At 45.4% G+C, this 26661-nt stretch overlaps 1 protein-coding gene across 12 annotated transcripts in view; it reads right to left on the minus strand.

The window, feature by feature from the left end:
* maptb (microtubule-associated protein tau b) overlaps nt 1-26661 on the minus strand; it is a 109116-nt gene that overhangs the window by 54209 nt on the left and 28246 nt on the right. For all 12 annotated transcript variants that reach the window (XM_051918916.1, XM_051918915.1, XM_051918919.1 and 9 more), the window contains exon 2: nt 17529-17756. In XM_051918916.1, the coding sequence (XP_051774876.1) occupies nt 17529-17739 (211 nt within the window). In that variant the 5' untranslated portion in view covers nt 17740-17756. The remainder of the gene's footprint in view (nt 1-17528; nt 17757-26661) is intronic.

The following is a 26661-nucleotide window of genomic DNA, read 5'->3' on the forward strand; positions in this document are numbered from 1 at the left end:
GGCAATAACAGGAGTTTGAATGGAGGGTCAGAAGAGGGAGGTCGTGTTTTACTAACATGCTGGAATTCTAAGAGGACACAACAAAAGGAGACGAGCAGAGTGGAGCAGATGAGATTACTGATTTGGACTTTCAGAAAGCATTTGATAAGGTGCCACATGAGAGGGTGGGCGTCAAACTAAAAGAAGTGGCAGTTCAAGGTGTGGGGTGTACATGGGGGCAGAATTGTCTCAGACACAGGAAGGGTGATGGTGTGAGGAACCTCATCAGAACTGGGTGATGTTAAGAGTGGTGACCAGCAGGGAACAGTGCTAGGGCTGCTGCTATTTTAATATAAATAAATGCTTTAGATAGGAATATAACTATCAAGCTTGTTAAGTTTGCAGATGATACCAAGATAGGTGGATTAGCAGATAATTTGGAATCCATTAAATCAGAGGGACTTGGACAGCAGGCAGGCTTGGGCAGATTTGTGGCAGATGAAATTTAATGTCAGTAAATGTAAAGAATTACATATAGGGAGTAAAAATGTGAGGTTTGAATACACAGTGGGGGTCTGAAAATCGAGAGTCCACCTTATGAGAAGGAGTTAGGAGTTGTAGTGGACTTCAAGACAGTGTTCAGTAGCCATTAAGAAGACTAACAGAATGTCAGGTTATACAGCGCCTTGATGTGTGGAGTACAAGTCACAGGAGGTTCTGCTCAGGCTTTAAAACACACTGGTGAGGCCACATCTGGAGTCCTGGGTGCAGTTTGGGTCTCCAGGCTACAAAAAGGACATAGCAGCACTAGAGAAGGTCCAGAGATGAGTGACTAGGCTGATTCAGGGCTACAGGGGATGAGATATGAAGAAAGATTCAAAGAGCTGAGCCTTTACAGTTTAAGCAAAAGAAGATTTAGAGGAAACCTGACTGAAATGTTTAAAATGATGAAGGGAATTAATGCAGTGGATCGAGACAGTGACTTTAAAATGAGTTAATCTAGAACACGGGGACACAGTTGGAAACTTGTGTAGGGGAAATTTCGCACAAACATCAGGAAGTTCTTCTTTACACAAAGAACGATACACACTTGGAATAAGTGACCAAGTAGTGTGGCGGACAGTAAGACTTCAGGGACTTTCAGAACTCGACTTGATGTTTTTTTGGAAGAAATAAGTGGACAGGACTGGCGAGCTTCATTGGGCTGAATGGCCTGTTCTCGTCCCAAGTGTTTGAATGTTCTATTGCACATATTGGATACAACTTTTTGTGTTTTTTCCCCACTTGCACCTCATGAAGTACATTTTTCCAAATCTTATGAACTCCCAACATCCGGGCGGCTCTCACTAAATTCAGACTTTTGTCGCCTTCATTAAATGGGGTGCCTGAACAGATCCTCACCCTTTACAGCCTTCCTATCTCTTTTACTTTACAATAGCTAGTGTTTCTTCGTGCTGGTCCCAAGCCTGGATAAATGGGGAGGGTTACGTCAGGAAGGGCATCCGGTGTAAAATTTTGCCAAATCAATATGTGGACAACAATACAGATTTCCATACCAGATCAGTCGAGCCCCGGGTTAACAACGACCGCCACCAGTACTGTTAGTCAACAGGGTGCTGGCGGAAATTGGGCTAGTGTTGGCCGAAGAAGAAGAAGGAACAGAGCAAGATGCAGAAGACAGAAAGATATGGAAGAAGATGATCCGCTGTGGCAACCCCTAACGGGAGCGGCCGAAAGAAGCTAGGTAGTAGCACTATATAACATACACCAGGCCAGTACCGGCTATTCTGCTTGATGCCAGCAGGTGTCATCACTGTACACGTTTACAGGTTTTTGGTTTTGAAGCCACAAACAGCAGACTGAATTGGGGCAGCGAGAGAGGATTTGGGTACCAAGCCAGCTTAAGGGTTACTGATTCACATCGTCCATAATAATAACAGACAACAAAGGAGACAACTGCACTTCAATGGCTTAACCAAATGTGTCGGAGTCCGAGTCTCTTTTAATTCCTCATGTGCCATAATGCACAAATCATCCATAAATGTAAACGTTTTCCGGGACAGAGAGTGCGATGCTTGATAATGAGTGTCAGACAATCTATCTGTGCCATCTTCCTGGTGGGTGTTCTACCTTAGAGATCTATGAAGGGGCAACCAGGAGATGGAGACATGGTCAATTTAACAAGCCAAAATTCAAAATGCCAAAATGTCGAGCCGATCTCTCATCAGTCCTCATTGTTAATCAAAAATCCAAGTTCAGAAACACCAAGCGGAGGATCAAAAAAGTGGCAATAAATTTAGACAACTAATGACAACAAAAATTTAGCTGAATACTGTAATGAGAAAATCCGGTGTATGTTAGCATTACTTTTATTAAATTCGCAGGCACGTTTATACAGTCCACACATACCGCTAACAGCGTTTGATGTAACCGGCCCCGTGTTGGGTCGGTCAGCCCGACGCCCCCCGCACACCCCTAAGGCCGCCTCTGTGTGGCAAACTGAGCTGACTGGACAACATTTAGAAAGGCGCACGTGGACCTGTGGATAGAAGTTGCCACAATTCACACTGCATACGCTGGGCTATGAAGTCCAAGGAACGCTCTGTAGATCTGTAAGACCACCATTTCTAAAGCTCAGTCCCCAGGAGCTCAGTGGCCTTAGGATCTGTGAAATGGAAGACATTTGAAACCACCAGGACTCTTCTTATACACAGGCAAGAACATCCTTGGTCAGGGAGATGATGGTTCACTCTAACATGGCTTCAGAACTGCTCTTTTGAGATGGTGGAACCTATCAAGAAGGACGACCATCTCAGCAGCACTCCATCAACAAGGCATTTATGATAGAGTGGCTAGACAGAAGCCATTCTTGAGTAAAGGCCATTAGAACAATCTGGATGAGGAGAGGCCATACAGCCCAACAAAGCTTGCCAGTCCTGACCACTTAATTCTTCCAAAATAACATCAAGTTGAGTTTTTAATGTCTCTTAAAGTCCTGTCTACCACACTCCTTGTTCGGTTACTCCAAGTGTCTGTGGTTCTCTGTGTGTAGATAAAATTCCTAATGTCTGTGCATATGGTAGTCCACCTGGAGTTTGGCAGACAGCATTTAATGGACTCTGACATCATGAGGATAAAGGGTCTCTGGTCTGATGACTTTTTAGGCAGAGCTTCAAGCACAACATATTGGAGGGATGTCAGTCAAACACAGAGACTAGCTTGAGGAGAACCTGGTCCAGAGTGCATGCCACTTCAGCCTGGGGTGACAGTTCATTGACCCAAAATAAACTGCCAGCACAACGTAGGAGTGGCTTCAGGAGAAGTCTCAGGAGTGTCCTCAAGTGCAAAGCCCAGAAGTAAACCCCAGCAAACATCTGAGGAGCAAAGACATCACAGGAGAGGCTCAGGGACAACTCTGTGAATGTCCTTTGAGTGGCCCAGCCAGACTTGAACCCAAGTAAGCATCTGAGGAGAGACCTGAAGATGGCAGTTCACAGATGCCTCCCAACCAAGCTAATGGAGCTTGTGGAAGAATGGGACCAACTGCCCAAATCCAGGTGTGCAAAGCTTGTAGCCACTTAACAAGTAGACTTGAAGCTGGGATTGCTGTAAAAGGGGCTCCGTGTGTGTCTTTCTAAATGATGTCCAATCAGTTCAGTTGGCCACAGATGGACAATAATCAAGTTCTAGAAACATCTCAAGGCGAATGAAAACAAACAGGAGGCACCTGAGCACAATGTGGTGTGCCACAGCAAAGGGTCTGAACACTTCCAGGAAGGAGAGATTTCAGATTTTGACTTTAATAGGATTGCAGACCTTTCTGAAAACAAGCTTCCACTTTGTCATTATGGACTATTGGGTGTGGACTGACGGCCAAAAATGGCAAATGTATTCGTTTAAAATTAAATCTACAACGCAAAAAAGTGTGCAGAAAATGAAGGGGTCTGATTACATTCTGTGTCGCCACAGTGTACAGTTTTACAAATAAACGTGCAAGAGTGGGTTTTCAAAGCAGGGATGTGCGGTCAGGGGAGGCAACCTGTCATCATGAAAAGTAAAATAAACGAATCATCCATCCATCCATCCTTTATCCAAACCGCTATATCCTAACTACAGGGTCACGGGGGTCTGCTGGAACCAATCCCAGCCAACACAGGGCGCAAGGCAGGAAACAAACCCCGGGCAGGGCGCCAGCCCACCACAGAAAAAAAAACCCCATAATGATAACATAAAATTAATGTGTCCGCTGATCTGTGTTATAAATTTGTTTTGTGTATGATTCCAATAATTTGGATTATTTTTATATTGAAAATCGCTGAATTGGCGCATTTCCTGTTCAAATACAGAGGAGAAACGCGAGGTGCGGCAGCGACGAGCCTCACCTCACCTCAGACTGCGCTCTCCTCACACACGGGGTTGATGCCTGTCGCTGTCTCTCTGTATGTCGCCAAAATAATGTGTGCACACACGTTTATTATACACCCTGACTTTCCACAGTCTGGCTAATATCTTTAATGAATGTGTGTGACTTATTTAGTCTTGCTGACCGGACAGTGAAAAGGCTCGTCAGGCAGACAGTACTGTGCCGCCCTGAAGGGGGCGCATGTGAGCCCAACAGGTGCTCGTGTCTGCAGTTCTGCGCAGAGGCGCCGATAAGTTAGCGAGATCAGAAAGTCACGTACACTGCAGCGCGCCGTTTATTTTTATTTTTTGTTCCGACTGACTGCCAAAACGGGAGATTAAGATTTTTAAAACTAAAGGAAAATAAGTAGGACTTTTACAAGAAAGTGACGGAGATTTTCGTGAAGGATAGGTGCATTTACGTCATTTACAAATAAAGGTAAGACCATAAACGGTTTTCAATTTTATTAAAAAATGGGATCAGACTAAGAAAAAAAACAATCCAATACTTAAAAACTAAATTTTGACCTTAAATAAAATAATCTTTTGTTTTTCTTGTTATCCTTGTTAACGCAATTTTCTGAAAAGCGTGCAAAGCAACGGTTTCATATACATAAATTAACATAAAATATCAGTTGCTGGGTGCTGTGGCCACCAGGGTCACGGGGGTCTGCTGGAGCCAATCCCAGCCAACACAGGGCACAAGGCAGGAACCAATCCTGGGCAGGGTGCCAACCCACCACAGACGGTTTCATATACATAAATTAACATAAAATATCAGTTGCTGGGTGCTGTGGCCACCAGTTCACAGTCTCTTATGGCTCGAGCCACTCACGGCTAGAAGGAATGTGCCAGGCTGTCTTGGCGTGACGGGGGCGGCAGAAGCAGTCGCGGTCACAGTACAGCGCAATCTGGTTTGTACCTCGTGGCATCATGAACGGTGGTCTTCGTCTACACAAACGTGTTCGGCACCACGATTAGCTGGAGATCGATAGGCTGATGCCGGTACCTCACTTTTCGTTTGCAATCTCGATCTCCAGACCACCTGCATCAGAATTAAAGTCCGACCAGCCAAGAGTTCAATTCAGCGATAATCTACAAAAACGGCAACCATGGAGTATTTTGCTTTGTGCGTTTCCTTGATCTCTTGCCAGATGTCGATGCCAATTTTCGTCGTTGTTTGCTCTTCACTGCTCCCACAAGCGCAGGGAATCTCGGTGAAACCAATGAAGCTAACATTTCTTATTGCAAAGAGAGTCAAAGTAAAAAGTAACGGCGAGTTTTGTCACCGTTTGCAGTTGTTTGCTGCTCTCAACACCTCCTGCTTAGATTTAGATTTAGCCTTAGCTTAGATCAGAGTGCCGCATTTGATACAATTCATCCATCCATCTATTATCCAACTCACCATATCCTAACCACAGGGTCACGGGGGTCTGCTGGAGCCAATCCCAGCCAACACAGTGTGCAAGGCAGGGCGCCAGCCCACGGCAGGCATTTGATACCATTGATCACAATATTCTTAGAAATCACCTTATTCAATAGGTGGGCCTCTCTGGCAGGGTCTTAAATTGGTTTGAGTCTTGCTTGGCAGGTAGAAAATTCCTTGTTATTTGTGGTAATTATACTTCAAAGACCCCCGATATTCTATATGGTGGTCCACAAGAATTTCTCATGGGTTCGCTGCTCTTTTCGATCTCCATGCTCCCATGAGGTCCGATTGTCTCAAAGCATACAGTAGCCCGAGGACCCCGACTCTCTCGTTTCACTGACCCCCAGTGTCTTACTTGTATTTCTGAGTGGATGACTTGTCATTTCCTCAAACTAAATAAGGAGAAAATGGAAATCTTGTAACTGGAAAAAATGGATATAATGAAATAAACTTGATCAATTAGGATTAAAAGTCAAGACAGAGGTAAAGAATTTAGGGGTAATTATTGACTCTGACCTGAATTTGAAATCACATATTAATCAGATCACTAGGACAGCATTTTGTCACTTAAGAAATAGAGCAAAAGTTTAGACCTCTTATAACTTTGCAAGATGCTGAGAAATGAGTTCACGCTTTTGTTTTCAGTGGAGTAGATTACTGTAACGCACTCCTCTCAGGACCACCCAAAAAAGACAAAGAGTGCAAAATGCAGCTGCCAGAAACAGAAAATCCGAGCACATCACCCCAGTCTGAGCGTCGTTACACTGGTTACCTGTGCCATTTAGAATTGACTTTAAAATACTGCTGATGGTTTACAAAGCCTTCAATAATCTGCTCCATCCTACATCTCGGAATGCCTGTCACCTTACACTCCAAATCGTAACCTTAGGTCTTCAAATGAGGGTCTGCTTAGAATTCCAAGAGCTAAACTTAAAGGAAGTGGTGAGGTGGACGCCCTTCTGCTGTTAGGCACCAGAAATCTGGGATAGCTGACCGATAGAAATTCACCAGGCTAATATGGTGGAGCACTTTAAAAAACTGATAAAAACTCATTATTTTAACACAGCATTATTTTAGTTTAACCCTGATATTCCATATATGCATTTAATTATCTTTTTTTTCATGGCTCCACATAACCCCAACTTCCTCTGCTGCTCTTTTTCTGGTTTTCTGTGGTGTAAATCTGCACCACCACCACCTGATCAGGGCAGTCCCTACATTGATGGATTGAAGGCCAGAGGTCTAAGTGACTATCATCATCAAGTTCTTCCACGTGAAGCCTGAAAACCATGAGGACTGATCGAGATCCTTTATGTTAGGCAGAACGCCTAGAGGGGGCCGGTTGGGTGGTCTCGTGGCCTCAGAACCCCTGCAGATTTTGTTTTTATCTTCAGCCGTCTTTTTTTTTTTGTTTTTTTTTTCTGTCCTCCCTGGCCATTGGACCTTACTTTTATTCTATGTTAATTAGTGTTCCCTAATGTTTCTCTTTCTTTATCCTGTAAAGCACTTTGAGCTCCATCGTTTGTATGAAAATGTGCTATAGAAAGAAATGTTGTTGTTGTTGCTGACAAAAATCGACATCCGCCCTGAAAGAGTTAAAAGTCATTGCAGGAAAAGTGGATGAAGTGTATGGATCTACAGTATCAGGGGACGATATCGTATTAGGAAGGACCATCCCAATCTCATATATCAAGAACCTGTCCCAGAATGAAACGCCGCTTGGTCAAGCAATGGAGCTACGAGGAACCACACAACCCAATAAAGCCATTAAAGAACCAGCACTTTTATGAGTGTCTATCTACATCGAGGTCACTTTCAAGACCTCTGCACACAGCATTACAAAACCGACTACATAAAGAGGGGATCGAGAGCATCTGGTGGCCTGAAGGACGTGTAACTGAACCTCTCCGGTCTTCACAAAGTGGATTTCCTTGTCCAGCTCTTCAAAATTCTCAGAGGCTTTGGACAATATGAGTCTTCCAGCTACTGAAACTTGCAGCCCGAGTGGACACCAAGGAGCCCTTCATCACACAATGAGCCATGGGATCGTGAACCAGCTATGGAGTTGTTGAAGATCTGAATGAGATCTTCAGACGTGTTGGCTCTTACCAGATCACAAATGGATTGAATGGTCCCTGCAGTGAACCACTTGGCATGGCGGCATTAGCTAAAGGCTCGCGTCCGCCGGCCACGCAGTTTGCTGAGAGAAGACTCTTAAGTGCACCATGCAGCTCTGGGATAAAGGACTCTCCACAAGCTGCTTATGAAATGCCGGATTTGAAACGACAGATACATCTGCAGGCACTCTCATTGTGCTTGTAATCCCCCACTAAATCTGCACAGTCTGCAATGAGAGCTTAATCCTGACAAGTCGGGTGGGGGGGGGCTTCCCAAAATGGTGGCACTGCCATCAGTGTTGCGCAAGTTCACACCTCACAAGAACTCGCTCAAAGGTCAGTTCACACCGATTCAAATGAATGAATTCACGTTCATAGGTCACCATTTCAATTTTGAGCTCATTCATGTTCAGTTCATTTTGTATTTTTTAAGGAGTGAGAATCAATTTCAATTTTGAGTGCCTTATACTGGGTGCGCCACGGAAAAGTAGCCCACCTCCGGCGATAGTAGGACAAGATGAACGAGCAAGTGGATTGTTTTAATCCATTAACCCACAAGTTACGACAGATGCTGAAAGTGGTCCCCATTCACGTCTGTGCCCCTTTGGTCACGTCGGAGCATGTTGGCTGATACCCGCTTGTAGCTCTTCGACAGTGATGCTACGGATAACGCTCGTGATGTTTTCCTTGAGTTCCTCCAGGGTATGTGGATTGTTGGCGTACACTTTCTGCCTTTAAATTTCCACACAGTCCGGGGAACGTGGTGGCCATAACCCCTTGCTTACACTTTGCTCCTCTGTAAACAGTTCATGAACCCGTGCCAGTTAGTCGCGTGAGGTGCAGGTACGGACTGGCTATTAGGGCATTTGGGCAATGCCCGGTGGGCCATGGACTCTGGTCTGGTCACGGGCCGGCCGTTTCATGAATTAAATTTTATGTATTGGTTACTGTTTGACATTAAAATTAATTTTCTAAACTACTAAACATTATCTGTACAGTACTGCGATTTCTATAGTCCTATATAAAATACCATGTGATGTCATCAAGTTGTTTTAGTTGCTAGTACACAACATCCATCCATTATCCACCGCTTATCTGAGGTCGGGACGCAGGGGCAGCAGGCTAAGCAGGGATGCCCAGACCTCCTTCTCCCCGGTCACCTCCTCCAGCTCCTTTGGGGGGACCCCGATGTTTTCCGAAGCCAGCCGGGAGATATAATCCCTCCAGCATGTCCTGGGTCTGCCCCGTGGCCCTCTCCTAGTGGGACATGCCCGGAACAAGGGAGGCGTCCAGGGGGCATCCTGACCAGATGCCCGAACCACCTCAACTGACTCCTCTCAATGCGGAGGAGCAGCGACTCTACTCCGAGTCTCTCCCGGATAACTGAACTCCTCACCCTGTCTTGAAGGGAAAGTCCAGCCACCCTGCGGAGAAAACTCATTTCGGCCGCTTATATCCGCGATCTTTCTCTTTTGGTCACCACCCAAAGTTCGTGGCCATGGGTGAGGGTAGGACCGTAGATCGACTGGTAAATTGACAGCCTCGCCTTTTGACTCAGCTCTCTCCTCACCACGGCGGACCGTTGCAGAGCCCGCATTACTGCGGATGGCGCACCGATCCGTCTGTCGACCTCCCGCTCTATTCTTCCCTCACTCGTGAACAAGACCCCCATCTCGGGGTACACAACATTGCAGCGAAAAATTTGGTCACAACTGCCATTGGCCGATTTCTGTTTCGATAGCGCTACATTCCAGTTAGCACATACATTAATGCAATTTATTTTATCGGGGCGGCACGGTGGCGCAGTGGTAGCGCTGCTGCCTCACAGTAAGGAGACCCGGCTTCGCTTCTCTGCATGGAGTTTGCAAGTTCTCCCCGTGTCCTCCGGTTTCCTCCCACAGTCCAAAGACATGCAGGTTAGGTGCATTGGCGATTCTAAATTGTCCCTAGTGTGTGTCCTGCGGTGGGCTGGCACCCTGCCCGGGGATTTGATCCTGCCTTGCACCCTGTGTTGGTTGGGATTGGCTCCAGCAGAACTCCGTGACCCTGTGTTAAGATATAGCGGGTTGGATAATGACTGACTGACAATTTATTTTATCTCATATCCAGTATTTAACTTCTTCCGTACTAATAATTAGTTTAGATTATGTATTATACATTTTTGGCACGGTGGCGCAGTGGTTAGTGCTGCTGCCTCGCAGTTAGGAGACCCGGGTTCGCTTACCGGGTCCTCCCTGCGTGGAGTTTGCATGTTCTCCCCGTGTCTGCGTGGGTTTCCTCCTACAGACATGCAGGTTAGGTGCATTGGCGATCCTAAATTGTCCCTAGTGTGTGTATATGTGTGCCCTGCAGTGGGGTTCTATTCAATAAGGGTGCGCACAAAAAGGCGACCTCAATTGGGCGTGGCGAATAAAGGCAAACACAACAAAATTATTACAGAAAATTTATTAGATAGAGGCAATAATTGAACGTATAAAAAGGCGAAAGCAAGAATATTAAAACATTCGCTCAATTGAGGTCGCCCTTTTGAAGCTCGCCTTTTTGTGCGCGCCCTTATTGAAGGATACCCTGCAGTGGGCTGGCGCCCTGCCCGGGGTTTGTTTCCTGCCTTGTGCCCTGTGTTGGCAGAGATTGGCTCCAGCAGACCCCCGTAACCCTGTAGTTAGGATATAGCGGGTTGGATAATGGATGGATGGATTATGCATTTCATTGTTCTCTGGTCGTCGGCGTGAGCGATAATTAGTTACCAAGTAGTGTGGTAGACAGTAAGACGTTGGGGACTTTCAAAACTCGACTTGATGTTTTTCTGGAACAAATAAGTGGATAGGACTGGCGAGCTTTGTTGGGCTGAATGGCCTGTTCTCTTCTAGAGAGTTCTAATGTTTTCAGCTGCGATTATTAGTATGATGAAATAAAGTTATTAAGCACAGGATGGGAATTTTTCAAATTAGGACGGGACATTTATAGTTTACCGTTAAGTTAATGGAACATTTCAGTCGTGCAGTACAGGACTGTCCAAGTATCTACAAACTGTGCAGCTAGACCTGCTGACTGTGCGCCGTATGGTGGATGAATTGCTGAAGAACACGCGTGTGCGGTGGGAAGACTTCCAATCTTGTTCTGAAGCAGCAATGAAGTTTGTTCAATGGGCTACTGACCAGCTGAATGAAGTGGATCTGGGTGAGGATCTTGTTGTGGAAGAGTCTCTTCCTGTGAAACGGCAAATACGGCGAAAACGCATGGATGAGGGTACATCAGCTTCTGATCCATTGAACAAATATGGAAGTCAAGTGGACATTATGGTGAGCAGTATTGAGCGACGAGTTTGACGCATCAACAACATCTGCGTTCTATGCCAGTCTATCGCTTCTTCACCCGAGGAACTTTGGTGACGTTCCATTGGGAGCTATAGAAGAGCTGCATAGACATTTGCTCAGATTTGATGATGGCGTCACTGCTGAACTAAGACCAGAACTGCAAAGCTTTGGACAGCAGTGGTCAGCACTTAAACAATCAGTAGCAGACGCTTCTACTGTGGAGGATAACAATGACAGTGACCGTGAACAAGATGGGACAACTGTGTCAACTTGCAAGTCTTATAAAGACTGTCCCGTCTGCTGCCACAAGGTGCTACTCTGGTGGTTGAACCTCTTAACTGATGCTTACCAGAGAAATGGGCTCGCCTACAAGCTGCTGCTAACGCTGCCTGTGTCACAAGTGCAGGCCATTCAGCCCAATGAAGCTCGCCAGTCCTGTCCACTTATTTCTTCTAAAATAACATCAAGTCAAGTTCTGAAAGTCCCTGAAGTCCTCCAGTCTACCACACTACTTGGTTGCTTATTCTATGTGTCTGTGGTTCGCTGTGTAAAGAAAAACTTCCTAATGTTTGTGCGAAATTTCCCCTTCACAAGTTTCTAGTGTCCTCGTGCTCTTGATGAACTCATTTTAAAGTCACCGTCTCGATCCACTGCACTAATTCCCTTCATCAGTTCAAACACTTCACTCAGGTCTCCTCTTCATCTCCTATAAAGGCTCAGCTCTTTTAATCTTTCCTCCTAACTCATCCCCTGTAGCCCCTGGAATCAGCCTTGTCGCTCTTCTCTGGACTTTCTCTAGTGCTGCTATGTCCTTTTTGTAGTCTGGAGACCAAAACTGCACACAGGACTCCAGATGAGGCCTCACCAGTGTGTTATAAAGCTTCAGCAGGACCTCCTGTGACTTGTACTCCACACATCAAGGCGCTATATAAACTAATATCCTAATAGCCTCCATGGTCACTTTAGTCCACTTTAATCATGTCACCTCTTAATCGCCATTTGGTTCAGTGACTCAAGTCCTCCCTCCATTGTTGGTCTCTGTGGTCCAGGATCAGCCTTGTTACTCTCCTCTGGACTTACTCTTATGCTGCTGTGTCTGTTCTGTAATATGAAGGCCAAAACTGCACACAGGACTCCAGATGAGGCCTCACCTGTGTGTTATAAAGCTTGAGCAGAACCTCCTGTGACTTGTACTCCACACATCAAGGTGCTATATAACCTGACATTCTGTTAGCTTTCTTAATGGCTTCTGAACACTGTCTAGAAGTCGATAGTTTAGAGTCCACTATGACTCCTCAATCCTTCTCATAAGGTGGACTCTCAATTTCCAGGCCCCCACTGTGTATTCAAACATCACATTTTTACTTCCTATGTGTAATTCTTTACATTTACTGACATTAAATTTCATCTGCCGAAGCCTGTCTGCTGTCCAAGTCCCTCTGTAATGATAGATTCCAAATGATCTGCTAATCCACCTATCTTGGTATCATCTGCAAACTTGTTCCTTGTATTCCTATCTAAATCATTTATACATTAAAATAGCAGCCACCCCATCACTGCCCCCTGCTGGTCACCACTCTTGACATCGGCCAATTCTGATGCGGTTTCTCACACCATCAGCCTCTGCTTCATGTGTCTGAGCCAATTCTGCCCCCATCTACACTCCACACCCTGAACTGCCACTTCCTTTAGTTTGATGCCCACCTCTCGTGTGGCACCTTATCAAATGCTTTCTGAAACTCCAGATCAATAACATCACCAGCTCCACTCTGCTCGTGTCCTCATAGAATTCCAGCCTGTTAGTAAAACACGACCTCCCTCTTCTGACCCCACGCTGACTGTCCATAATAAACTCCTTGCCAGGTGTTACTCAACCTTATCCTTAAGAATTCCTTCCATTAATTTTCCTGTGATGAACGTTAAGCTTACTGGCCTATACAGGGTGGTCCAGATCTAATAATGCAATTTTCATTACGCTATAACTTATTAAGTTTATTACATAGAGAATTCACAAAAAATTATTTTTGTTGCCGATAGATGGCCAAGATATTTCGAACAATTCTTTTGTCTTGCATTGTTTTCCTGCATTTCATTAAAAGTTGCATAGTTAGATCTGGACCACCCTATAGTTGGTTGGATCTGCCCGGTTGCCCTTTTTATATAATGAGATGATATTTGCCATTTTCTAGTCCTTCGGAATCTCTCCGGTGCGCAATAATAATAATAATAATAATTCGTTACATTTATATAGCGCTTTTCTCAGTACTCAAAGCGCTATCCACACAGGGAGGAACCGGGAAGCGAACCCACAATCTTCCACAGTCTCCTTACTGCAAAGCAGCAGCACTACCACTGCGCCACCTGTGAGGACTGCAATGACTTCCTAAAAATATACGTCAAAGGTATATATGTGTACTCTCTATCCTCCTTAAGAACTCGAGGGTAAATATTATCTGGGCACCTAAAGGACTCTCGGACTGTGAGAAATAAGGTTCTCTGGTCTGATGAAAACAAAACTGAACTGTCAGACACCAGGCTCCACTCATCACCTGACATTTATATAGCACATTTTTATACAAATGATGTAGCTCAAAGTGGACAATGCCACTCCAATGGTGACGCACGACGGTGGCAGCATCAAAGACTGGTAGATGAGTCGGGGTTGAGGGGAATCCTCCGTGTAAACCTGCACAGAGTCGTCTGGGCTCAGACTGGGCCAAATGTTCACCTCCCAACCGGACTAAGTAAAGACAACAGAGAAGAGGCTTGGGGACAACTCTGTGAATGTCCTCGAGCGGCCCAGGCAGACTCTGAACCCAAGTAAAACACCCAAAAATAGCCACCCATCCAACCTGGCAGAGCCTGAGAAGAGCATCTGCAGAGAAGAAAATCCCCCCAAAATGCAGGTGCGCAAAGCTCGTTGTGACAAACCCCAGAAGACTCCAGGCTGCAATGGCTGCCAAGGGGGCTTCAGCTACGGTGGTCTCTGAACAGTTGTGTCAATGGAATATTTCCACTTTTGTATTTTTAATACATTGGCAAAAATTCCTCAAACCCTGTTTGTCATTCTAGGGTGCTGAGTTTTGTTTCATGAGGAGAAAAAAAAGAATTGAAATGACTTTAGCACAAGGTGGCAACACAACAAAAGATGACAAAAGTGAGGGGGTTTTGAAGACCCTTGGAATCCATGGCAAATGTCAAAAACACACTCGGGTTCAGAAACTTCAAAAGAGTGCACAACCTTCTCATACAAATGTAGCAATGAAGAAATGGAGTCGTCCCATGAACCCGTGCCAGTTAGTCCTGGTGGCTATAGTGCCTTGCACAACGCACCTGCTCTGTGCCCACACACACTCCCTACTTGCACACTGCGACACTTTCACCATGAAGAAATAGGCCAAACGTTGTCGACGTGGCCTCGGCTTCGTCCGTACTTACTGTCCTTCTTGTCATCGGGTGCCCGCCCGGCGGTGAGGAGGACGGTGAACTTCAGTTCAGCATCAAATGGATGAGGCGCCTTGGGGATTTGGAAAGGAGAAAAGGAGCGCACTAGTGAAGCCTGCAAACCAGGGAATGCTAAACTACGCACTAGAGTCCATGTTATGAAGAGCAGGCCAGTGGACAAAAGAGGGGAAATGTGGGCAAGAAAACAGGAAACGAAAAGAAAAAGGAAAGTCACATTGGCATCCCAGTGAAATAAAATCTTAAAGCTGCCTGCAACACAAGTCAAGCAGGCATCTTGGGCACAACCTCTTAATCCTGGCTATGTTAGATAACCCTAACGGACATTAAAAACCAATCATCATCATCATCATCATCCTTCTCCTCCTTTCTCTTCAAAAGATCTGATGAACGCCAATGACGTCACTTCTGGGTTCTAGCCTCCTGAGCCCACCTGCCAATCCCTAGCTTCCTCTTAAGGGGCTCCACCACCATCCTGAAGCAGTCTGAGTTTTGACTGATGTCTGGAAGGATATTTCCTTTAGTTACTGTCTTTACTTTTTTATTAAATATAAGGGTTTACTTTTCTGTGCCCCAGTGCTTTATGATCTGTTTTGTCTTATTTCCTCAGGGGATGTCTACATTGCATTTGTCATTCCAACAGATGGTGCATCAAAAATATTAACACTACTTCTACATATCCCATACCAAATGGTATATCACAGAGACATATGCATTGATTTGCCATTCCAGCAGATAGTGCATCACAAACATTTGTAGTAATGTATTTAAATACTACAAATGCTTGTGATGCATGTTATTACTACATGCTTTACAAAATACACTCCAGTGCACTGCGAAAGTTAAGGTTAGGGGTTAGTGTGGTTAGCGAGCAGTGTAGACTTGCAGTGACGTGACTTCCGCCATAAAACTGCTGGTGTAGGCTTGTGGTGATGTATGCTGCTGCGGCTAAGCAGTTGAATCCTTCTTTACAGTATATAACAGAGAATTACACATTGCATTTGTCATTCCAACAGATGGAGCATCACAAACATTTGTACTAATAAAAATGCATTGCACTTGTAATTCCAACAGATGACGCATCAAAAACATTAACACTACTTCTAAAAAATCCCATACCAAATGATATATCACAGAGACATATGAATTGCTTTTTCCATTCCAACAGATGGTGCATCACAAACATTTGTAGTAATGTATTTAAATACTACAAATGCTTGTGATGCGCCATATGTTGGAATGACAAACACAGTGCATTTTATTACTACATGTATTACAAAATACACTCCAGTGCACTGTGAAAGTTAAGGTTAGGGGTTAGTGTGGTTAGCATGTAGTATAAATAGTTGAGATTAGGGGTAACTTAAAGCTATGTTTAAGGTGGTTAGCATATAGTGTAGACTTGCAGTTACGTGACTTCTACCATGAAACTGCTGGTGTAGGCCTGCAGTGACGTGTGCTACTGCGGCTAAGCAGTTGGATCCTTCTTCGTATAACAGAGACAAATGCATTGCATTTGTCATTCTAACAGATAGAGCATCACAAACATTTATAATAATAAAAATGCATTGCATATGTAATTCCAACAGATGGTGCATCAAAAACATTAACACTACTTCTATAAACCCTATACCAAATGGTATATCACAGAGACATATGCATTGCTTTTTCCATTCCAACAGATGGCGCATTACAAACATTTGTAGTAATGTATTTAAATACTACAAATGCTTGTGATGTGCCATATGTTTGAATACCAAACACTGCATTTTATTACTACATGTATTACAAAATACACTCCAGTGCACTGTGGAAGTTAAGGTTAGGGGTTAGTGTGGTTAGCATGTAGTGTAAGCAGTTGGTTCCCTCTTCATATAACAGAGACATATGCATTGCATTTGTCATTCCAACAGATGGCATATCAAAAACATTTGTAGTAATGCCTTTCATTATGTTATTCATGTGTCATCTGTTGGAATGACAAAATAATGTGCATTTTATTTCTACTCCCATTACAAAATACCTTCCAATAGATGGTGCGCTGCTTAATGCTGAGGTCTACGTCAATTATTTAGATTTCAACCCACCTTAGACAGCTTGCACTGCTAGTCTACATACAGTATATATGTATGTATGTACATTATTGTGCTGTAGATTTCATTTTAAATGGATGAATTTACAACGTTTGCCCATCAATTTACACTTGATGACCCACAATGACAAAGTGAAAACATTTTCAGAAAGGACCACAGATTTGGCGGGCAGAGTGACACAGAGAGATGAGGTCAAGAAGGAGGCTGAAGATGACACAGACAGGACCGCTGGTGGGCGGCTTGACAAAAACGGGATTCACTGCTAAGGATGGACGTCCTCAGGAAAGGGCCCACCTAATGGCTGCAGGAGGACTGTCCCTTGGTGCCTGACCCCTGAACGTCACCACTTCACCCGTGACTGTGATCACCGGCCTCATCTTATAACAACAGCAGCAGCCATTCCTGTCTGCCCCCCATCAGTCCTACACATCAAATCCAGTGAAGGTCCTACACAGTAGCTGCTCTGGTGGGCCCTTTCATTTTAAGACTCAGATCAAAACAGAAAGGTCACAGAGGTGCAGGTGCCCACTTATGAGGGCGACTTTCAGCTTCCAGATTTATGCTGGCTCGTATTCAGATGATCGCTTTTAAGCAGCTGACCCACATTGGGGGATTATCAGCATGGAGCCGATCAGAGCAGATAAATGAAAAGCAAAGATTAAAAGGCGCCAACAACAGCGATCCATGGGCTTCACATGCCAGCGGACCCCTGATGTCGGCAGGCACTCACCAGTCATGATGCCGTCTCCGGGGCCCATCTGGACCGGTACGCCGTTCTCCTTCAGCTCCGTCCTGGTGACATCTGCTTGCCCTGAAGGCAGGCCATAGCCGCCCTGGGCCGAGACCTCCACACTCGCCATGGTCTGTCCCGAGTTGTACTGCACCGCTTGGCCGTCAGACACGCCAGAGTTCATTCTGTAGTCCGTGTGATCGTCTGACATACTGAGAGGAGCTTAGCCTGCAGGACAAGAAGAGAGCGGCCATCGTTAGGATTTTCAGACCAGTCGACCATAACGTGGGGATTGAACAGCTAGGTTTTATGCCCTGCACAGAGATCACCCATCCATTTTCTAACACACAAATCCAGTTCAAGCTCAAGATGGCCAGACTTGACCTGGCAGCACAGCCATTAGGGGACACAGGTATCCACCTGGGACGCCGTCACCCAAGGGGTGACATTTATGAAAGTTACGTTGCACGCACTCTGGAATATATTTAACTCAAGTGGCAGCACCCCCATGCCACCTCGCTTTACCCAGTGACCCATGCAGTGCCACTGAACGCCTCTGGGATTCGTTAAAAATTGGAGGTCCATGGGGAAAAAAAATCAGTCATGGAGTCAACTGTAACTGCGCCCTCCTGTGGCATCCATGAAGAAGAACGACTGGGGCTGCTGGGGCCGGCGAAGCGAGGTCTTGTGTGGCAAACCCAATAGAGAGGCATGGACTTGAAAATAAGAACACACTTGTGTGCCACCATGTTGGGGTGTTTGCATGGGGCTGGGGGGGGCGGGGTGGGGGGTCTCCTTTGGGAATTTATAAAGAGAGTGGCAATGGCTTATGAGAATGAACATGCAGGGCTGAGAGTTGGCACGTTAGACCGCCTCATGGCACCTGGCCAGGCACACGTCTTCCCAACTGCTCACCCTGAGCGGAGACGGAACTTTCAGAGTGCAGGGTGGATGGCAGACTGTGACCCCCCCCCCTGTAAGCGTACGCCTTTAATGGCAGGATAAGAGAAGAAGCCCCCTACAGCATATTACAGAGACGCTTCACACATTTGGGGCAGATCTACCATCGGGGTGGTCAGGGTGCATGCGCAGGGATCTGTGATGGCAGGGGGGCCTTTTTACCTAGACACCCCCCCCCCCCCCACCCCCTACTGCTTGATGACCCAAGGGGAAGAAGCAGCACAAGGAAACAATGTAGAATACCGTGCTTTGAAATGATTGTGGGACCCCCCCTCACTCGATGACTAGGGTTGGGGGGGGGGGGATGAAGTGATTGATTATGATCAACTCTCTATCAAGTCAGCCAGGGGCTTGTGGGGGTCTTAGAGATGGAATAATATTGGCTCCATCGACCCGGTCAAGTCATGTGCCATCTGCACTGGTGACGTTCCGAATTTTATTTCTCCATGCAGAAAACGCAGCTTTGCAGTGGCGATGATTTGGGTACGACGTAACAGAAACTTTGCAGGCCCTTAAAATACGTGAGGCAATACGCAGATTCACACGTATCCCCAAACGTTAACTGACCAGTGCCATTCTAGAATTTTCCAATGAAATACTCCAGAAAGAAAATAAAGAGTAATGAAAACAATCCGACTAATGAGCAGCTGCTCAGCAAGACTGTGACTGCCACCAAATGGGGACACCTCACGGTACAAAGGGGGACCTCCCGGGGCTGCCTGATCTAATTTATTCCCCTATAATCTGTATTGCATTATTAATATCTGGGAACACAAGTAACTTTCTCAATCTGTGTGTGTGTGTGTGTGTGAGGGAGAGAGAGAGAATACAAGACATTCTGTGTGCTCACCTGTCAAGGTGTATATTATACTGTCTGCTGTCTGGGGGGCACTCTCTCCCCTGAGTGGGACCCGTGTCAAGAAGGACGCTCACGAGTACAGGGTGTCTAAGCTGATGCAGAGACGGCAACCCAACCCGCTTGTATCCTCTTGACCTCATCGGCAGGCTCCCGTGGTGCTAAATCTGTCCCTAACAAGCTCAGGGGGAGTTATTTATACCTTCAACGTACAGCTTTAAGTTACCATGCATGGCACACATAAATTAGAGCGGCCCACCCATTAGCCGGCTTACTTAAACGCGCCTTTTGTTTTGAGATCGGTAAGGTGGCCATGCAGATTCCTAGCCTGAAGTGCAAATGCTGCCCACGATTGAATCCTCGCCACGTTTCATTTCCAAGTGGATGGGCAGGGTGGCCTAACCGAGTGAAAAACCAAAGGCCGGAAAGGAAGGCAGTGCCACGCTGGATGGCGGTGTGACCCGGAGCACCCCGCATGGTACTTTTACAAGGCAAATTACTTTACTTTCAGTCAGGTCAGGTTGGGGGCCAGGCACTGGTGCAGCGTGTTGCCGCACTCACCAACACAACGAAATAGCTTGGGATCCTGGTTGGCAAACCAAACCCCCCCCACCCCACCCCCCCCAATCCAGTCCCACCCTCCGGAAATGACGCCCTAACTGCTGCAGCCAGATTTTAAATGCGTGTCCCCTTGGCCTGGTCCAGCCACTCGGGTCCTCAACAATGAGGATCACCCTCGGGTAATCATGCCATGGCTTTTACTTTCAAAGGCACAACGTCAATTCATTGGTATCCTCCCTGATTTACTTGTTGCCCACCCATCTTCGAGGGTAAACTTTTCCTTCTTTGTGGACCTGTCCGGTGTTTTCTTTTCCGCTGGATATCCTGGAAGTTGGTAGCCCTGTTCACACGGGTCACTGGGGAATACTGGGGAACATGGCGCCTTTCATATCAAGTACCATGGGAAAGCAGGGTAAGAGGGTGATGCCTGGCAAGCAGTTCAGCTCGTTTTCCGGTGACAGGGACGATGTCGTCCCATCAGCAGGTAACATGAGCACAATGAAAGAGTGAATGAAGCCGCCACTCGGATGGCCTATTTCTGCTCGTGTGGGTGTCCCATTCCCAAGAAACATTAGCTCGAGTGCCTTCGGTGTCTCCGGTCGCAGTTGGCTCACGTGTGTTTTTTTTTTGTGTCAGGTGCCACCCTCGAAAGCTGCCATTCTGTGACTGGTCGTCACAATCTGACTGATGACTTCTGCCTGTTAAAGGTGCGGAGCGAGTCTTAGATGTAGTAGGGAGCTCCTCGGTCACTGTGGGGGGGTGAATGCGCCTCATTTGTGTGTGTTATGCGCTTGTTGTCACACAAGTGCACATGGGAGGCAGCTAAAGGGCTCGAATGAAGGAAATTCAGTGCCGGACCAGAGGGTTAACCCTTTCTCTTCTTTTTCTGCAGACCATTCTCGGGCCCCGGTGATGTCACTTTAGGTTCTGGGCCCGATGACATCACTTCCGGTTCCAACCCAGAAGGCGTCACTTCCACTTCCTATGCCTCTCTTTAAATTCCACTGTTTTCCACCTAAGCACCAGTTCTGTCTTGAACCCCATGAAACCAGTTGCCTTTAGTTTGTCTGCAAGCGCTTACGATATATGGGGCGGCTACCCCAAACCTTTTTGTGACTCCTTTGTGTTCTTGTTGTGACAAAACATGTCCGGTGTAGATATAGCGCGGGGTATGCGGGACAGAGGCGCTCCACTTGAGGACACTAATGAGAACAACAGACAAATGAGGAGGTCACAGTGATTGGCTGTGGCACATTCACCCCCAACGTGCACTGATAGGCAGAAAATACTCAGGAGCGCGGCGGCCCCCCGTTGAAGTGTGACAGTTCCGTGAAATTATTAAATATGTGCTGGATAAGGGGCAAAGTGCTGGTGCTCACCGATATGCATACACTAACTGCTGGCACTCATATGGGTAGCATGGGTAAGTGCCAGGACAGAGTACCAGTGTGCCCACATTAAGCACTGGCGTTTGCACATAATGTGAAAAGCCCCTACTGTGACAGTCACGTCTGTCTGTCTGTCTATATGACACAACCCGGTTCCCAGTGGACCAATTTTTGGTGGCATTTTGGCACCCTTATTCTTCGAGGAAATTTGTCAGACGAGTTCAAATTTCATTGAGATATGTTAAATGTAATGCACTGTCCAATGTTTAGAAATTTCAAAACCTCCCAACCAGTGGCGTAGCTTGGGGGCAAGGGGGAACATCTGTCCCCGGACGCAGCTTCCAGGGGGCGCCAAATTGATGTTTCTTTCCCTTCCCCATTGCATTTTGGCAAACAAGAGGGGGCGCGAAATCTTCAGTTGTCCCCGGGCGCTGAAAACCCTAGCTATGCCTCTGCTCCCAACTGATGAATTTGGAAACCCACGTGTCTTAAAACAGAGGAACATTCTGTGCGACTTCACCCTCATTTTTACCCTGAGAGCGGCTACTTCAGCTTGTGTCCACCTTCATGAAAGAACAATGGGCTGTGTGTCAGTGCATCTGTGTGCCCGTTCAGTTGCTGTACCTCTGCCATTTCAACAGGTGGCGCATACCAAATATTTGAAGTAATTAAATACATTGCATTGATCATTTCAACAGATGGCACATCACAAACTTTCCTACAGCTTTTACTAATCATATCCAACTGCAGAGACGCACAGACGTATGTCACCACAGGTCTACGCCAGCAGCTCTACACCAGCAGTTTTTGGACGTTTTAGGTGTTAGCATGGTTAGTGTGTACTAGAAACGGTTAAGATTAGGAGTTACTTAACATTTGGTGTTAGTGTTGTTAATGTTAGGGCTTGGTGTGGTTAGCATCTCAATCAATTTGATTTGTGCCGACCTGTAAACTTCTATCACCAAACTGACATCGCTGCTGGTCTACAACTGCTGGCGCAGACCTGTGGTGATATATGGTGCTGTGGCTCTGTTGGTGGGTGCATCTCTCTTGTACACATCCCATATCAAAAGAAATACACATTGCATTTGTCATTCCAATAGATGGAGCAACACAAGCATTTGTAATCATGCACTTTATGACTACAAATGTTTGTGATGGGCCATCTGTTGGAATGACTAATGCAATGCATTTTATTACTACAGGCTTTACATAAGACATTCCAATAGATGGTGCATTGCAGACATCAACACTCAGATCTATGCTGGTTACCAAGATTTCAAACTGTCTTAGACAGTAGCACAGCTAGTTCATAATAATAATAATAATAATAATAATAATGAATTCAAAGCCACACTGTGCGTCCATCCAGTTGCTACATCTCTGTTATATGACATTTGGCATGGGATTTGTAAAAGCAGTGCTATTGTTTGTGGTGTGCCATTTGTTGGAATGAAAAATAAAACGCATTTTATTATTTCATGCTTTGCAAAACACATTCCAATAGATGATGCATTGCAAGTGTTAACGCTGAGGTGTATGTTGATTTCAAACCGTCTTAGACAGTAGCACAGCTATGTTCATAATAATAATGCATTCAAAGTCACACTAAGTACAATCACATATACAGTATAGCACTTTGAACTTTTAACCTGTGTTGGAATATATTTTTAATATTAGTATCCTAATCCACATTAATAAAAGGTGAATTGTCTGTGTATCTGTGTGTCCATCTTGGTACGTCTCTGTTATATGACATTTGGCATGGGATTCATAAAAACAGTGCTAATGCTAATGTTTGTGGTGCGCCATTTGTTGGAATGAAAAATCTAACGCATTTTGCTACTTCACCCATTACAAAAAATTGGTATTGGACTCGTAAAAGCAGTGCTAATGTTTGGGATGTGCCATCTGTTGAAATGAAAAAATCCAATGCATTTTGTTGCAAAATGCATTCCAATAGATGGTGCACTGCAAACGTTAATGCTGAGGTTTATTTTAATTATTTAGATTCCAACACATTTTAGAATGTAGCACAGCTCATATTTTTTAATATATATATATATTTTTTTTCCCTTTCATTCATTCAACAGCCACTCCTGACAGCAAAGCCATGAAACACCTGCAGCGGTGCTTGCTGAAGCACGATACTTGATGGGGTGGAGTCAGATATGGGCAGGGCCTGATATGGGCGGGGTTGGAGGACAAAGTGTTCCTATACAAGAAAGGCACGACAGCAAATGTGTAAGTATTTATTCAGTTTGCTAATAATTATATTTTCTTTAGTTATTTGATACGGTAGTAATGACATTGTATATTTATTTATAGGCGTGTCTTACCATACCAGAATTCGGTGGTCTGTCTTGTTATATGCTGATTTGCCCACAGTCTGCTCCTGGCTCTGCCCCATTCTGCACCCGTCTCTGCTTTTGTGCAGCGTCTTTCGCACAGCAGCTCACAAATGGAAGCGGAAAATGACACTATATTCACGTCAGGGAAAATTAAAAACTAAAAACATCTAAACGTATGCAGCAATGTATGCAAGATGTGTCACGTATGCACACGCATGTTACGGGAGTGCGTGGGAGGCTCAGCACACAACATAAACTGTGGGACGAATGGTGGCAAGTCACAGCTGCTGACCTCTGTTTATCATCCAGCTGTAGAGAGTTTGAGGAGCCCTCAGACGATGATGATGATGATGATGATGACGCTTCTGGTCCAACCCTGGAAGCCTCACCCCCTCCTGTCACCAGGTTATAAAATAAACGACGCAACTGGAAGCGTGCATTCATGACACGGACCACAACTGTCAGAGCAACCCAGCTGTGATCGATAAATGATCACTCAGTGACTGCGTTCATTCCTTCCATTGCTATTGAATGGAGCCCACCCAGGGGACCCCAACACTTCACCCTGTATTGTCCCTTTAGTCATCACGGATGGCATCATTGGCACTTTAGTGGCCAAATGTTTCCTCAGCATTTCTGTTATGCTAAAAAACAACCTCACGGCCGCAGCATCTCGAGATTTCAATGACTCTGAAGTTCTCCGTCTCGCGATGATCTGCTGCCTGTCATATTCTGAGGCAGCCAACAATTTCAGCTTGAAACCCCCATCGGGTACTTCTTTGGTAAAATTTTAACATTTAAGAAATTTGCACTCCTCTTAGCCAAAGACCCTCCACGTCCAGCAACTAACAACAACACAGGAATCTTCTCATCACTTGAGTCTGTCAAAGCAACTTCAGTCACCTGAGATTATTAAATGGCACAGTGGCATGGCATGGTGTGGTGCCCCCCGGGTCCTGACGTGAGAGGGGCATGTTATCAGGGGGCAGCAGACTACCAGAGGTGAAGCTCCACGTATGGCATTTTTGGACCCACAGACACAGCACTTTGTATGTCTCTCCCATCTGCTGAAGCCCACCGGCCCTGATGTGTGGACCCTGAACTTGGGTTGGCTCATGGAGTCTGGAGTACAGTTTGCCTCTGAAACTGGGTGAGCGGAATGAGGCGGCGTGAACGAGTGGACAAAAGGGACAAAGCAGCTGGGAGAAGGTGGCACAATGAGGACCTGAGCGGCGTGGAGGAAGTGGCTGCTGAAGGTGACAAATGTCCTTCTAAGGGTCACTTGGCAGCAATCGGCATAAAGAGGCAAATTCCATTTCTCTATCCCTTGAAGGGGGGATCATTACAAAATTTTATATATATTACCCGTACATGTCAATACATGGTATTCTTATTGTTATTTCTGAATATAATTTTACTATACAATTGCTATACAAATATGAAATAAATTTGTGATAACAAGAAACGTTAAAAATGTCCTCCTTCAAACCGGCTCTCCAAGAAGCCATACGCACCTGACTGTTGTGCCAGGCAGACGTTGTTTTACTTTTTATTTATTTCTTACTGACTTACAGTCACCCAGTCACCACTCCAATCTCTTCAGGCAGAGCTCAATCAGATGAGCCAACGGTGCCATTAAGCGAATTTAAAAGAGAAGAGTCCCATGTCGTTTGGATCTTCATGCTGTTAATGGCGGCACACAGCATGAAAAATGTTCTCTCTGATGGGCCAATTAAGTTTCATCCATGCCTAAGTGAGTCTGGGCACACACTTCTGATAAGTGAACACAACAAAACAAGCTGGCATCACCCAGTGTACTAGCCCAGGTCAGGTGGATTGGCATTGCTAAACTGGCCTGTCTGCATGTGTGTGTGTGTGTCTGTGTGTCCCTTCTAACCAAAGCTCCAGTTGGTTCAATTCTCTGCTGCCAGAGCCCACAACAGCGGGCACATAACTGTCAACTTGCTGTGCCCTCACCGTGTCTTTTAGGACTGACTACAACATTCTACGACTGACCTTTAAAGCCTTAAATGGCCTCACAGCCGCCTACACCAGTGACCTCCTCCATCGATCTGCTCCTCTCCGTCCACTAAGGTCCAGCAATTCCAGGACAGCCCCAAACTGACCTGCGCTCTGAGGGTGACCGAGGCCTCAGCTTTATAAAACCCAGACTTTGGAACGACCTCCCTAAATTAGTGAGATCAGCTGACTCCATTCTTTGATAAACTCGTTTGTTCAGGAAGGCACTGAACTGACTTGGAAGTGCTTAGCCTTCTTTCAGCTGACCAGGTGCTTGAGATGATTTCTCTTTGTAAAACAAATTATTTGCTCAGGATTTTCTTGTAGCATTATTTTTTGGTAATTTTAGTCTGGTATATTGTCTCTTACTCAAACATGGTGTTTCCTGTATTTACCCTTATTAATTGTTTTATGCACATACTAGCTACCTACTGCCCATCTAACACACGTTGACCTCAGCATTAATGTGTGCAGTACACCACCTGTTGGAGTGTGTTTTGTAATGCATGTAGTAATAAAATGCACTGAATGTCATTCCAACAGAAGGGCACATCAAAAAAATTGGTAGTGATAAAACTACAAATGTTAGTGATGCACCATCTGTTGGAATGACAGATGCATTGCATATTATTACTACAAATCTTTGTGATGTGTCATCTGTTAGAATGAAAAATACAATTCCTATGCATCTGTTATATGCCATTTGATATGGGATTTTTAAAAGCAGTGCTAATATTTGTGATGCGCCATCTGTTGAAATAACATGCAATGCATATTACTACTACAAATCTTTGTGATGTGTCATCTGTTAGAATGAAAAATACAATGCCTATGCATCTGTTATATGCCATTTGATATGGGACTTTTAAAAGCAGTGCTAATATTTGTGATGTGCCATCTGTTGAAATAACATGCAATGCACAATGTTACTACAAGTATTTGTGATGTTGCATATGTTGGAATGACAATTGCAATGCATATGTCTCTGTTATATGTCA

This window comes from Erpetoichthys calabaricus, chromosome 14, assembly GCF_900747795.2.
Source record: "Erpetoichthys calabaricus chromosome 14, fErpCal1.3, whole genome shotgun sequence".
Classification (NCBI taxonomy): Eukaryota; Metazoa; Chordata; class Cladistia; order Polypteriformes; family Polypteridae; genus Erpetoichthys; species Erpetoichthys calabaricus.